Source organism: Athalia rosae, chromosome 6, assembly GCF_917208135.1.
Source record: "Athalia rosae chromosome 6, iyAthRosa1.1, whole genome shotgun sequence".
Classification (NCBI taxonomy): Eukaryota; Metazoa; Arthropoda; class Insecta; order Hymenoptera; family Athaliidae; genus Athalia; species Athalia rosae.
Genome location: NC_064031.1, coordinates 3,436,843 through 3,450,195, shown reverse-complemented (window position 1 = coordinate 3,450,195; position 13,353 = coordinate 3,436,843). Strand labels below are relative to the sequence as shown.

General features: G+C 42.3%; 1 protein-coding gene across 2 annotated transcripts in view; it reads left to right on the top strand.

Annotated features, from left to right (window-relative positions):
* The first annotated feature begins 3,778 nt into the window (after positions 1 to 3,778).
* The window catches only part of LOC105688701 (zwei Ig domain protein zig-8), a 178,923-nt gene continuing 169,348 nt past the window's right edge, over positions 3,779 to 13,353 (top strand). For both annotated transcript variants that reach the window (XM_048656624.1, XM_048656625.1), the window contains exon 1: positions 3,779 to 4,869. In XM_048656624.1, coding sequence (XP_048512581.1) covers positions 4,812 to 4,869 — 58 coding nt within the window. In that variant the 5' untranslated portion in view covers positions 3,779 to 4,811. The remainder of the gene's footprint in view (positions 4,870 to 13,353) is intronic.

Below are 13,353 nucleotides of genomic sequence, written 5' to 3'. Positions count from 1 at the left end.
CTATTGATTCTTTCTTTGTTTTTTCTTCTTTTTTTCTTTCCAAGATCAGCGTCCTAAAAGACTGCTGATTTACCGGCAGAACAAACCAGATTCGAATCAAACATGTTCACACGAAGTTTTAACTTGAGGGTGAATGATAGGGCCGGTCACCCTTGTACCGACGGTGCTCTACAACCCCCAAGCTACTATTCACCTCGGTCAGTCAGTACGTTTCCTACCCGATCAGTTATCGAAAAAAATGTCACACGAAACCCCTACAGCGCTTGTACCGTTCGCAGGATTCTAAATGTTTCGAAGCTCAAAAAATGAAATTCAAAAAAAAAAAAAAAATACTGTTCGCATCTGCAATCGCGTTTGAAAGTTGACGGGAATGATTAAAAGAGAAATTTTAATGTCTTACACATGAGCCACACTTGCGAGCGATTAGTTCGCAAGCTCAGAGCTTTTTTCCTCACGCCGAAAACATCGTCAGAGGCCAGCAGCAAAACGGATGTAAAAGGAATTGGAGGTGAAAATCCAAGATTGATAAATATCTGCAATCATTCGAAGAGATTATCTTCCCCGAACTTTGGTCATTAATTTATGAACGACATCAGTGTGCAAAACTGTGTCTACGTGAGCATAGCACTCGGAATAGAATAGGAGTAAAAACTATTTCATACGCTGAACATGTACCGAGTAGATAATACTTTTGGGATACGTTCGCTTCCTGCGGGAAGAAGAAAGGAAAACGGAGTTCAGAGAGAATATGGTAACAGGAATATCGTAACGCCCGTACATATATGTACATCATTTATAAATCCATCCTCACATACGTGTGTATACGTAAGAAAAAGATGGACGACGAGGGCGAACAGTCGTAACTGTACATTCGGGAAGCACCAACTGGGGTGCCGAGGAAAAACGATTGCGAGAGCTTTTCTCATTTTCACCGGCTTCGCACATAGCTGTACGCATATAAAAAGAGGAAGATGGAGTAAAAAAAAAACAGTTTACATCGAGCCTTATTTATTCTTCATTTCAAAATCTCCAACACCCGTGGTACCACCCTCCGGCACCTCCGTATATCTGTAACATACCTGAGTAGCTATAAGACCTCGAATAATTTTCATCAATCATTTTTTTTTTAAATCGCTTACACACCTGACGTATGTATTCCTTAGTTGAAATTCATGCAAATATACAAATAGGGAGAAAACATGTAAAAAGAGAATTAGAACAAACAGAATAGTAAAAATGAAACCACTTCGAAATCAAGATTAATTTTTTTGTTTGTTCGTTCACAATTTTGTAGTTCAATACCAGTTACGCTTATTATATTCACACAACGATCAAATCGGATATCGTATCAAATGATATCGTAGCGAATTATATATTGATCAGGCAAAAGACACGAATCACACGAAAAATATATATGATTCTATTTGTATGTTTTTCGTTCCATTGAAATTTCGAACGATTTTATATAGGTTTCCGAGAGGCGGGGTACAGGAAAGGGAAAAATCTTACGGTCGAGGGAATCGTGTGAAACGTCTAGACAATCTTGTACCGTAATAGTGGCTACCCTACGCCGTAACTTCGCATAATTTTGCGAACGGGCAGGGAGGAACGTTCGCCCACATAAATATGTATGTAATGTACGTACATACGAGTTTGGGGTATATAGTGTGAATTTTGCATACATAGATGTTGCATAAAGCGTAGGCAAAGAGGTAATGTGGATCGTAAAGTCGACACGGTAGAGGTCGAACCGTATACTATATATACTTCTCTCCTTTTCCGTCTCTCCGCGAAATCATTCCCCGTACTTGGATTTCTCTCTTTCTCACTCTTAGCGGCCGTTTTCCAAGCACGCCATGAGTTACTCCAGCAGCAGCAATAGCAGCAGCAGCGAAGCTAGGAGCCTAGCTAGCTGTTACCGCACGGACGGAATCTGGTAACTTTAAATTGCCCTTTCAAAATTATAGTCGAACTCCCGGGGAACCTAGAACGAGCGATAAAACCGAATAAGAAAAAGCAATTATTTTATACCTATACCTCCACCCTCACCACCCTCACCGCCCACCCCCTCCCACGTCTTCCGTGACTGTAACCAACAGCCACATCGGCAGGTGAAACTACGCGAAGAATTTTTTTCGCTTCGTCCAACCGTGACCGCATTTAATCTCCGCGAGATTTGAACGGTTGGAAAATCTGGATTGATTTCAATGTAATGAGAAGAAATCAAATTTTTTTTCTGTATTTTGAGATTAGGAGTCCGAATCCGTTGACTGAATCGATCCGGTTATAGGGAAACGGTCGAGTTGTCGCCATTTTTGTGGTTTTTGGAGCGATTTTTGTCATTGCGAAGTTGGAGAGGAGGTCTATAGATTCCTTGCGAGAATACAGATTCCATCTGATTATCGAGGTTGTCACTCAAGCACATATCTGGGACAGACCCAATCTTGAAATCTTCTTCGAACTTCCAAGAATACCCACATCCAGCCTCACGCATCGACGTTGTTCACATACAGTTTCCATGTATCGGTAGATGTGTGCGTAGGTATGTATTCGTGAGTTGGGATAAGGTATTCCCATCGAGTTGAATTTTTGAGACCTTTAACTTCATCTTGCCATGAGTTTTTTTCATAGACAGAATCGATCACACGTCTGCAATATAACGTCCTCGACTGAACTGTGTGCGTGTATGGGAATATGTGTGTATATACTTACCGTACATACTTTATAAAAATATATGATTTTTACGTATGTGTACATATATGTATTCGGGAAATCATTTTCTCGTCCACGTCACCCCCCGTGTCGTTCTTCTGGGCGCGTAGTAAAATTTTCCAGTTTTTTTTTTTTTTTTTTTTTTCATCTTATTTTTCTTTTTTCGCCAAATTTTTTTTTATACCAAAAAACCTGCATGACAATGGCAGACACTCGACGATTTTCTACATTTCCGCCGCGCTGCCCGCGCAAAGAAGAGAAAAAAGAAAAAAGTGGGGAAAAGAAGAAGAAGAAAAAATGTTAAATTCAGATGAAAGGAAACCATTTTCATATAATGCGAGATATTCGGGTGGAAACTGATAAAAAAAAAAAAAAAATGAATGATAATAACATTTGGGTGAAAAAGGAGCGCAGCAATAGAGATCTAATAAGTCGAAAGATTGAAGAGAAAGTTTTCGGTCGAAACCGCGGCAGCGTGGAGAAAACCAAAAACGAAACGACGAATTTTCTTTCGATTCCATTTCTGACGAGGTCCTTCGAATCGATGCATTCCAGCAATTTGGAAACAGACATCAGTAAATCGCATAAAGTCCTGAGCAAAGAAATCCTGGAGAAAATGAGCGAGCGAGGAGCAGCTGTACCTAGAAAAGTGTGAAAGGATAGAAAAAAAAAAAGGGGAAAATAATAAAGAGAAAGCAAGTAAGAAACAAGAAAGATAATTCCGCGGTGTCCTCCGTTTCCCTTCTTCGTCTTCTTCTTCTTCTACTTCTTCTTCCTCCACTCGTAGAGTTTTGATATTCCGGTAATATAGTGGGTCGTTCATTTCGATGCAATCGGTGTAAGTGTTGAGGGTGGTTAGAATCGGGTAATCGCGTGGCTCGTAGCCGGTGCCATTCGCTGCCAACCAACCCCGTAGATATAAGCGTTGGCGGCGTAGACCGGAGGGGGTGGCGACGGTGGTATGGTGGGTGGGTGGTCGGTCGGTCGGTGGGTGTCAAGGAGCGTCGAGACGCGCAGGCGTCCCTGTGAAAATCCGAGCTGCGGAATCATTTCGCGCCGCGCTGTCTCGGGCCGCTCACCATGCGCCGATGTGTCCGAAGACCTTTATTCATTAAATAAAGTGAAAAATTGATCAGCGAAATTTAATCGTTTCGAACAGAATACATAGTTAATTATTTCGCACGAACTGACGTCGTTTTGATTTTCACAATTTTAGCTTTTCGTTCGTCGTTTCTTTTCACTTTATTTGAATCACTTGGAAATTGATATTGAAAATTCGAAAATTTGATTGATATAATTATTCCCATCATGCAGATATGAATGACATGGCATTGACCGATCGGATCGACGTTAATTAATCGATTTCGATGAATAAAAAATAAATTTTACCAAGGAATTGAAAAGTTATTTAATTTTTTGTCGATCGTTTTTGCTTTTGATTTGATTTTTTTTTTTTTTTATTGAAATCGAAAATCGAGGTATATTCGAAGATATGACGGAGAGTATGAAAAATCGAAAAAATATATGATCGATAAAGAAAAATATATATATGGAATAATCGTATGTACATATTTTACGAAAAGTGATCCGCAGTTGACAATATGAAGGATATTTTTTCAATCGTTTATTACTGCAATCGATTTCAAAAAAAAAACTGCTGCTGTTGCTGCCGTTCTTATCACTCATGTAAGAGATTAAAAACTGAAAGTTACTTCGAAAGTTGGGAAATGTTTAAAATATAATCATTGTACCCGTTAAACGAATTCCCTAATCATGAGCGAGGTGATTCGGTAATCGATAGAATTGAGCTGGTAAACATACGTACGTAAGAGAAAAAAGAAAAATATATACATCTGTTATTATTCGTCGATATTGAAGTGTATCAGCCGATGGTCGTCCGAGGTATACGGAATACATTGTGAATTGATATATAAATAATTGTTCGTCATTCGGGGTAATAAACCAGTGACCTTCGGGGGTGCTCACCTAACGAAACCCCCCGTGAAAGAAAATAATCAAAAAAAATTCAAGCGAATAAATAAAACGTGTAAAACTCAAAAGTGTCATTGCAGTGTGAAGTGTGATTTATATGTGTAAAAATGTTGTTTCACTTATTCTTCGTTCTTCTACTGACATTTCAAACTCACGCCATACAAGGTAAGCGAATTTTTCAACTACTTTGGATTTCGCTCTCGTCGCAATTTAATTCTCCATCGCCAAAGTATATGCGTATACCGCTTCGAAAGAAGGAAAAAAACAATTACTCCAAACCCGAAACTCATTTTGTATAATACACGCATATAAAGAGGGATAAACGGAAAGGAAGAAGAAGCGAAAAGAGCGTCTCTCCTTTTCGTTATCTTTATTTTGGTTCATCCTGCTTTTTTAATCGCGACGACTAAGAAAATATGTAGATTACATCTGACGAGGTGGTGGGTACGAGAGTAACGTTGCAACGTTCGAGCAAAATTGCGGGAAAGCTTGAGAATGGAAAGTAACGTAGGTAGGATTCCGGCCGGTGGGAACCGCTCCTTTTGTTTCATCCATTTGTGAACGAGAATTGCCGGAAGGCCAAGGTCGTGCGTTATACGAGTCGTACAAGAGCACGGAGAACGTGAGGAAGAAAACTGTTACGGAGGTGGAGAAAAGTGAGAGGGGACAGCAGACGGGGGCCTCCGCTCCTCGGTTAGCGTGTTAATTAATCGGTAACTCAAAAAACTCTTCTTTCTTCCCTCCTCCTTTTCCATTTTTCCTCCTCCGCCGAGTACCTCCTGCCCCCGCCGTTTTCTTCGTCTGGCCGGCGCCTCCGGCTCAACGGAGCCGGGCACGAACCCCCTCGAAAATTTTACTCCGTCAAACATCATGCCACATACAAGAAATTACACTTTCATGTCCAAAGGCACCCGAGCGGTAGCTGCTCTCTTCTCTTCTCTTCTCTTTTCTGCTTCGCTCTTTCTTTTGTTTCCCTTTTTGCGAAACTCTCATCGCCCCCGGGTCGTGATATTAGTCAGGTACAGAAGAGGCCTCGCACACTCTGCGTCTCAATTAACCGACAAATCCCCCAAGAGGTGCTCCACTTTTTTTTTTCTTCCTTTTTTTTTTTTCTTGCCTTTTCCTCTCTCTCTCTCCCTCTTCGTACCTCTTTCGCTCTTCTCCTTCCGTGCCGAATACTCCTTCTCTTCTCTCTCTCTCTCTTTAACTTTTTCATTTTTCTTTTTTGCTTTTTTTTTTTTTTTCATCCCGTCGACCGTTTCGAGCACATCGGTGTACCCTATGGTCCGCGTATACGGTGCACTGGTACCGGAACGGTTAAATTCAAATTGGAAATAATTAAGCCTTTTTTTGCTTACCCTATCAACCGAATTTGTGACTGAATTTTTTTCTCTTCAATTGTAAAGAGGTTTTCCCGAATCGTCGTAATCGTGTTTGTTTTTTTCATCCCTTACTTCCCGTCGGACATATATTAAACGAAAACAATTCCGATCCCATCTCTGTTTATCTCCATTCTTTCGCTTTCCGTGCCAAATTTCCACGCGCGTTAATTAATCGGTCCCTCAAAACCACTCAGATCTCCCTACTTATTGCGTTATTCTCACGCCCCCGCAGAACGCTCGATTTTCACGGGGCTGGGGAGAGTTTGAAAAAGAAACGAAACAATTTTTTTTCCAAACCAAACGGACAAACCCCCGTCAACTGTATAATCTTCCATATTTCTTCTGAACGTACCAAAAAAAGGACCTCATCCGGAAGATTGATATTGAATTTTATTCTGTTTGGTTTTTCGTTTCTGGTTCTTTTCTTCTTTTTTTTTGAAAAAATTCTCCAACGAAACTTCATCCCCTACGGTTTTTCGTCTCTCCTTTTCTCCCTTTTTTTTTTCTCTCGCGCCCTTTGTCATTCTACTCAAAAGAATTAAACCCTGTGACGTTTACGGAAATGAACTTTTCACCCCAGCGTATACGCGCGTAACAGCGAGACAGCAGCAGCTCTACTGTAAAAGCTCTTGCGGTTCGGAGTACTGCGGGTAACGGAGTAACAATCGTCGCCCCGGTATGTACGGGGTGGTTCGTTTCTATGGTTCGTTCACGGTCAAACGCGTTTTTTGGGTCATGTAAACCGGTAACCACGCGTATAGGTACACGTACATAAGTTATGTACTTATGTAAAAGTTACATATATATACCGAGTGTGACCTTCCATTAATAAAAGTTTTCACACGCGCACACACGCGCGTGGCGGCAGCTCGATGCGAGCAGGTTGAAAGAGATCGGACTTGAATGGGGCATATCTCTAGCCGAGGCCCGGCGTAGCTGCGACCCGTATAGGGTCGGCCGTACCACAAAACCCTCGATACTCACCCCGCCGCGGTTCTCCGTACGCACACGTCGTTGTGCTGTACCACCACCTTTCCGCGGGTATAAAAAACCGAGGCGAGATAAGCGCGATAGAGATTTTTAGTTCGATTTTCAGTTTTCTCTTTTACTTATTCAACTCGACGAGTTTTTTTTTTTTTTTTATCATTTTTCCGTTATTCCCGGGCGGAACCCCCGCTTTCGTTTGCCGCCCCCTTTTTTTATCCGTGGATCGAAAACCCGTAGAATTCGCTTTTTGCCAAACCCCCTTTTTCGTCAACGCGATCGATTTTTACACCACGTCAAAATCGCCGCGCACCGCGGATGGAATCCCGGAACTAGGCCGATCGGACAATAACGAGAGAGAAAAATGATAGGGAATCGAATTAGTCGGGCATAAAAAGCTGACGGACGTCTGATCGGAATTCTTACGAAGGGGTGCGCTTGGAGGGAGTCAGCGGAATTTTTGCTCCATTTTTTTTTTTTTTTTTTTTAATTCTTCCCACTCGTTATTCTTGTCACTTTTATATCGCGATATTAATTCTACTTGAGGAAAGAAGAGCGAAAGGAGACAATCTCGCGATTGTATTTGAAATTTAAAATTCTATACATTCGGCTGTTCCCTTCTTCCTTCATTTTCATTTCCAACTTTTTGTCCCTCCCCTCCCCCACCGGCCCTCTCGCCGCCTCTAATTTTATTCAGGGTCATATAAGTGGCGAAGAGACGAAACTGAGGGATGACGAATTATCATAGTCAGCGTAAGCTTTTTTGTCAAAAAAATAAAAAAAAAAATAAAGAAGCGACGTGACCTAAGCCCGGAGATGCGAGCGATTAGAAGAATCTTTCAAACAACGAACGAACGGCAAATTTTTTTTTTTTTTGTTGCTTTTTCTTATATACATCCAGTAAGATACATAGAGAAAAATAAGATACCTGTATACCGGCTGAAAAAGGGGATAAAATCTGAGCTATAGGTTTTACCGGAGTAGAGTTGTTTATTCTTCTGAATAAAAAGTTGCGGGGTTTCTTTTATTTTTTTCACCTTATTCTCTTCCTCTTATTTCTCTCGAAGGATATTCGCGATATATTCCGTTACTCCGACCTTTCGCTCGGAGGTAAGAAAAAAGAAAGCAAATGAAACAGAGTTGCCGAGAAATCAAAGTACCGTGAAACACGAGGCGTTGTTCGCATCCTTCCTTTGCTTTACCTTCGTCCTTTTTTCTCTACTACCTTTTTTCCATAAGGATTTTGACTTCTCTTTTGACGTGTCTCACCTCATCCCGTATTCGGCTATTATTCAAAAACTTTCGACGTAGTCACTTTTGCGAAAATAAAATTTTTCTCCTCGCGGTTCGCGAGGAGTAGGTACACGAACGTTGAGGAATACGGTTGATCGCGTTACAAATATCTCCGGTAGACGTGTGAAATTCTCCGAAAGTTTTAACGAGTTTGATAATTTTCTCTAAAATATGGGTCCGAGTGTTGTGACCGTGGGTACATAATCGTTGTAATTATCACTGTTGATTAATTGGCGCGATTTATCGTACCTGCATACATGCACGTTGGGTGTACGCAACCCGGGTGTGCAGGTAATGTGGAAGTTTGCAAGCAACGCGGTAACATCGCCGTTATTATATCGTATCGATAATATGGATAACGGCAGATCTTCGCGTTGATCCCTCCCCCCCAACCCCGAGTAGTGTGACGGCGCGAGGGTCGTTGGTTAGCTCAACTTTAGTTGGCTGGTATCGCGTTACCTTACGGTTTGGATTTCCGGAGGTCTCTTACTCCGTTTCTCTCCACTCGTCGTCTTTGGTAAACCATCCGTCCTCTCTTCCCGTGCTTGGAACGACGGCATGTAGACGCGCTTCAACCTTCCCGTGTTCGCGAGAAGCGTTCCGCGAGATGCTTCACCGTATTAGTTCCGTGTGGAATTCGCGCACACACGCCTCGCAAATATGTGCATGGTTATCCCATCGTTTCCGACGCATCGCCGTTCGACATGCGACGACGTCGTTATTCGACTCCTAATCGACGCGTCCTGACGAACGAGTCCCACGTTTTCAATCGGATCGCGCGTCGCCGGGAAAGATGAGAAAATGGGAGGTGGAGCGGAGAGTGGTAAGGCTTTTACGAATCAGATCGTGGGGAAAAAAGAACGAATTTGGTTACATGGTTTCCCTGATTAAAACTTCTTTCACATCCTAATCTAATCTATCCCCTTTGCGATCGATCGGAGTGAACTTGGCCCCCCAATATACATATACCATTAAAACAGAAATGTTTGCCACCGATCGCCCTTCGTTTGCCAATGTTTGCCACCTCTTTATCCTCGTTTGCCCCTTTTAAATTTGAGAATTATCCGTTTTCGAGAATCAGGGGGACCGTCTTCGCCAATTCGGCCCCCTAACGTAGGCCGAATCACAAAATTTTTTTGCCATTGATCGCCCTTCGTTTGCCAACGTTTGCCACCTCTTTATCCTCGTTTGCCCCTTTTACGTTTGCTAAAATTGGGGGGGCCGACTTCGCCACTTTGACTTCCCAAAGTATGTTAAATGACAAAATTTTTTCGCCATCGATCGCCCTTCGTTTGCCAACGTTTGCCACCTCCTTATCCTCGTTTGTCCCTCTTAACTTTGAGAATTATCCGTTTTCGAGAATCAGGGGGGTAAAATTGACGAATTCGGCCCCCCAAATCTTTGAAAACGGATAACTCTCAAAGTTGCAAGGGGCAAACGAGGATAAGGGGAGGTGGCAAACATTGGCAAACGGAGGGCGATCGATGGCAAACGTTTTTTTTTTTTTTTTCTGAACGATATATGTTGGGAAGCCAAGTTCGCTTCGCTTCGCGATCGTCATCATGCACCGTTCCATGTAACGCTAAATTTCACCCTAGATTATCTTTCGGCAGGTAATTGGACCCGACCGTATAATTGGCTCCGCGGTAGTTCCGATATGCCTGCAGTTTGACGACTCGTAAAGTACACGTAGTAATGGCCGTGCGCGTATTCAAGGGGGGGGGGGGGGGAGGGTAAGTGTAATTCGAACGGTACACGGAACTATGGGTAGATTCGTTGGATGAAGACGTCAAATGCAGGTGCACATGACGTATATGCAAAGGTACAAAGGTATATCCCATCCGTATAACGTGAACGCGCACCGGTATTCGTAGTTTCATGCACACGGACCTGCAGTCACGGAAGTGTAGAACGGCATGCGATGCATTTCGAGTGATCGAAGACGACGGCAAACGGTTTCCGCGATGCACCGGCAGAGGATATTGTACATAGGTTTCCGTCGGCATATGGGGCCCTATGGGGGGGGGGGGGGGGGGTTGACGAGGGGGTCAAATTGTAGGTAAGCATTATACCGTGTGTGACGTAGTGCGCGAGTACACGTATTTGACGGATATACCGACGTATATATCCCCGCGTCTACTATGCTCGTGCACGGGGTTTCCCTTTGTCAGCGTTTGCAACATAGAAATCTTGTTATCCCTCGCTCAAGCCCTTTCATCCGAAGTGGTCTCTATTGTCATTGTTGGAACTAGCATTTAATTTCAATGCTATCAATGTCAGCAGAAATGGTGCGAGCGCAATCACTCGGTATAACTACGTATTATATATCCCATCCCGTGGACGAGTAATGCATCAAAGGGAGACCGGTATCCTCGAACCACTCGATCCGCCGGAATTCGAGTGGTTACCTTTTTTCCATTTCTGTAATCGATAGACCCGCGTCCTCCTGCCACCGATCCAAAGAATTTTTAACATCGTGGAAGTTCCGCCGAGGCCGACATCCCGCGATTCCGATCGATCCTTTCCTGCATTTTTCCAACTCTGGAAGGATACGCGGTGCACCGCGAAGTTTTTATTCCTCACGGTCCTCCTTCTTTGTCTTCCGTTGTAAGCCGAAGTGAAGTTTAGTCGACAGAAGGACGAAGTGGTAAGGATATGACATGGGCCGAGTTAAGGGTTTGTCCCGTTGTTTGCGGGCACCCGGTGGCGTTCAACGATCTTGAGTCAAGTCGAGTCGAGTCAAGTGGGGGGGAGGGGGGAGGGGGGGGAGTCGAGTCGCCCCCCTCGCCGTGGGTTTTCGGATCGTAGTTCGTGTATGGAAGTAGGTGGTTCCCGTAGGGTCGGGGGTTTGGTTGGGTCTCGGCTTTGGATGAACCGGAAAAACCGAGCGGCGGCAGGGCGCAGAATCTCGCGAAAGCAACTAACCGCTTCTAATTCGAGAAGCGTGGCAAAAACCCTTGGGGGCAGAGAAAAAAAACGCTCCGCAGCTACGACACCGGGAGTCAGAGAATAAGGGCGACGGGCGCCGCCAAGGGTTGAGCTTCAAGAGGAAAAGAGCAAAGCCTAATTCAGTGGTGGGCGCGTGCACTCATCCTTGCGAGAAACCTTCGGGGGCGGTGTCAGGTCTGGTTAGTTTTCTCCCTCGCGTCGTAACGGTTACCGTGTCACTGCTGGATTTTCGGGAAAAGTTTCCACGCTCGTTAACGTATTAAATGAAAAAAATTGAAACAAAAAAATTAAACACCCAGCTATACAGAAATATACTTACGGAACGTTTAGCGTCAACTTGTCGCGCAGAGAGTCGCGGGGATTCTCGAAATTTTTATCCCTCTGAGCAAGGATGACTTTTGGGTGATTATTTTGTTTTAGTTTCTCATTTTATCAACGGAATTTTGAATCAGGCGATTGATTTGAAAATAGTTAGAGGAAGAAAGACACTCATAACTCTTGGAGGAATTTGGAAGGAGGGCAAAAATTATTTTTCGTATTTCTGGAGCGTCTGTATCGCTTGTCTAAAACTTAAAAAAAAATCAGAAATTGAAAATTCTGAGGGTTGACTTGACACGGAATGCCCCATAGACAAATATATATCTTCACTTCCTCAGCAGCAACTCACGGTTCAGTTTCTGCTCTCAGTTTCTCTCTGTGCAGCAGCACGCGAACTAAATTACTAAAATATATTATGAATTAATTTTTCCCGCCACTAATTTCAATTTACGTAGGCTTTTCTCCTTCGTTTTTCCTTCTATTTTTTTTTTTCCACCCTCTACTCGTTTATTCATTAACCATTTACCTACCACGTCAGGCCCTCAGCTTGGCTCGCGCGAGGTCATATTCCAGTATTTTATACAATTTTTTAATTTTTGCTTTTTTTTCCATGTACATCCAGCTCTCGAAAGCTGCAGTAAAGTAAGTTTAGAGAAAATAAAAAAAAAAAGCCTCGCGTACGTCTATCAAACGTGATTGACTGTATTCGTGTGGCGTCCGAATCCGTAGGAGATAAAAAGTAAGGGTATAAAATTTTGAAATTTTATTTAGCTAAACTGCAGCAGAATCTGCAGGCGAATTTTTTCTTTTTTCATCTTCCAATTGCATTTCATTTCAGATGGTATATGAAAGGAATCTATACTCAAAAGAGGCTGTATATTATTTTTACATAAAATTATTTCAGCCTTTCGTTTTTCTGAGTTACGAAACCGCAGAGTTTTTTTTTTTTCGTTTCACCCTCTCCGCACCTCATATTCAAACGGCGTTCGCAGCTCCCCATCGCATACCGCGATTACATGAAAATATCATGTAGATAATGTCCTAGGTATATGTACATGGAAATACACCGAACACGTGTGAAATTTAAATATGTATATATACATATTATGTATACATGTGCATACATTCGTATACATGTATGCATATAAACATTTATGCAAATAGAATTTTTTTTACGAGTTGACAATTGCATGTACGCGAGATTTTGTATTTTTTGTGAAGTTTGTTTTTTTTTCCCCCATCTCTTTTTTTTCATTTTTACGGGTCGAACGAAGCTTTGGTGGCGCGTGTTTCGTATACATTCTCACGTAATATAATAATCTTCATTAAATCTGTGGAATAGATTTTTTTCCCCCCCCCCAAAAAAAAAAAATGGGGACGTCCCAAAAAAAGGGAATAAAATTAATGCATTATACATCGTTCGAAATTGGAGAAAAAACAAAAAAAAAAAAAAACTGAATTACATTAGAAAATAATTATTCTCTCGCGAGATAAGATTAAAATACCGCGGTACAGACATCGTCGTTGCCTAGGCGTGTAAAAGTTCAAAGTATCTTCTTTCGAATGTAATTATTATTTATCATTTATAAATTCCCGTTAGAGCTGTTATACTTTTTAACGAGGTATATAATAACGCGGGGGAGAGAATTACCTTTAAATGTCCCGTTAAATATACATTAAATAAAACAGGGCGAAGCGAGTGATACACTTTTGAATAAGAATA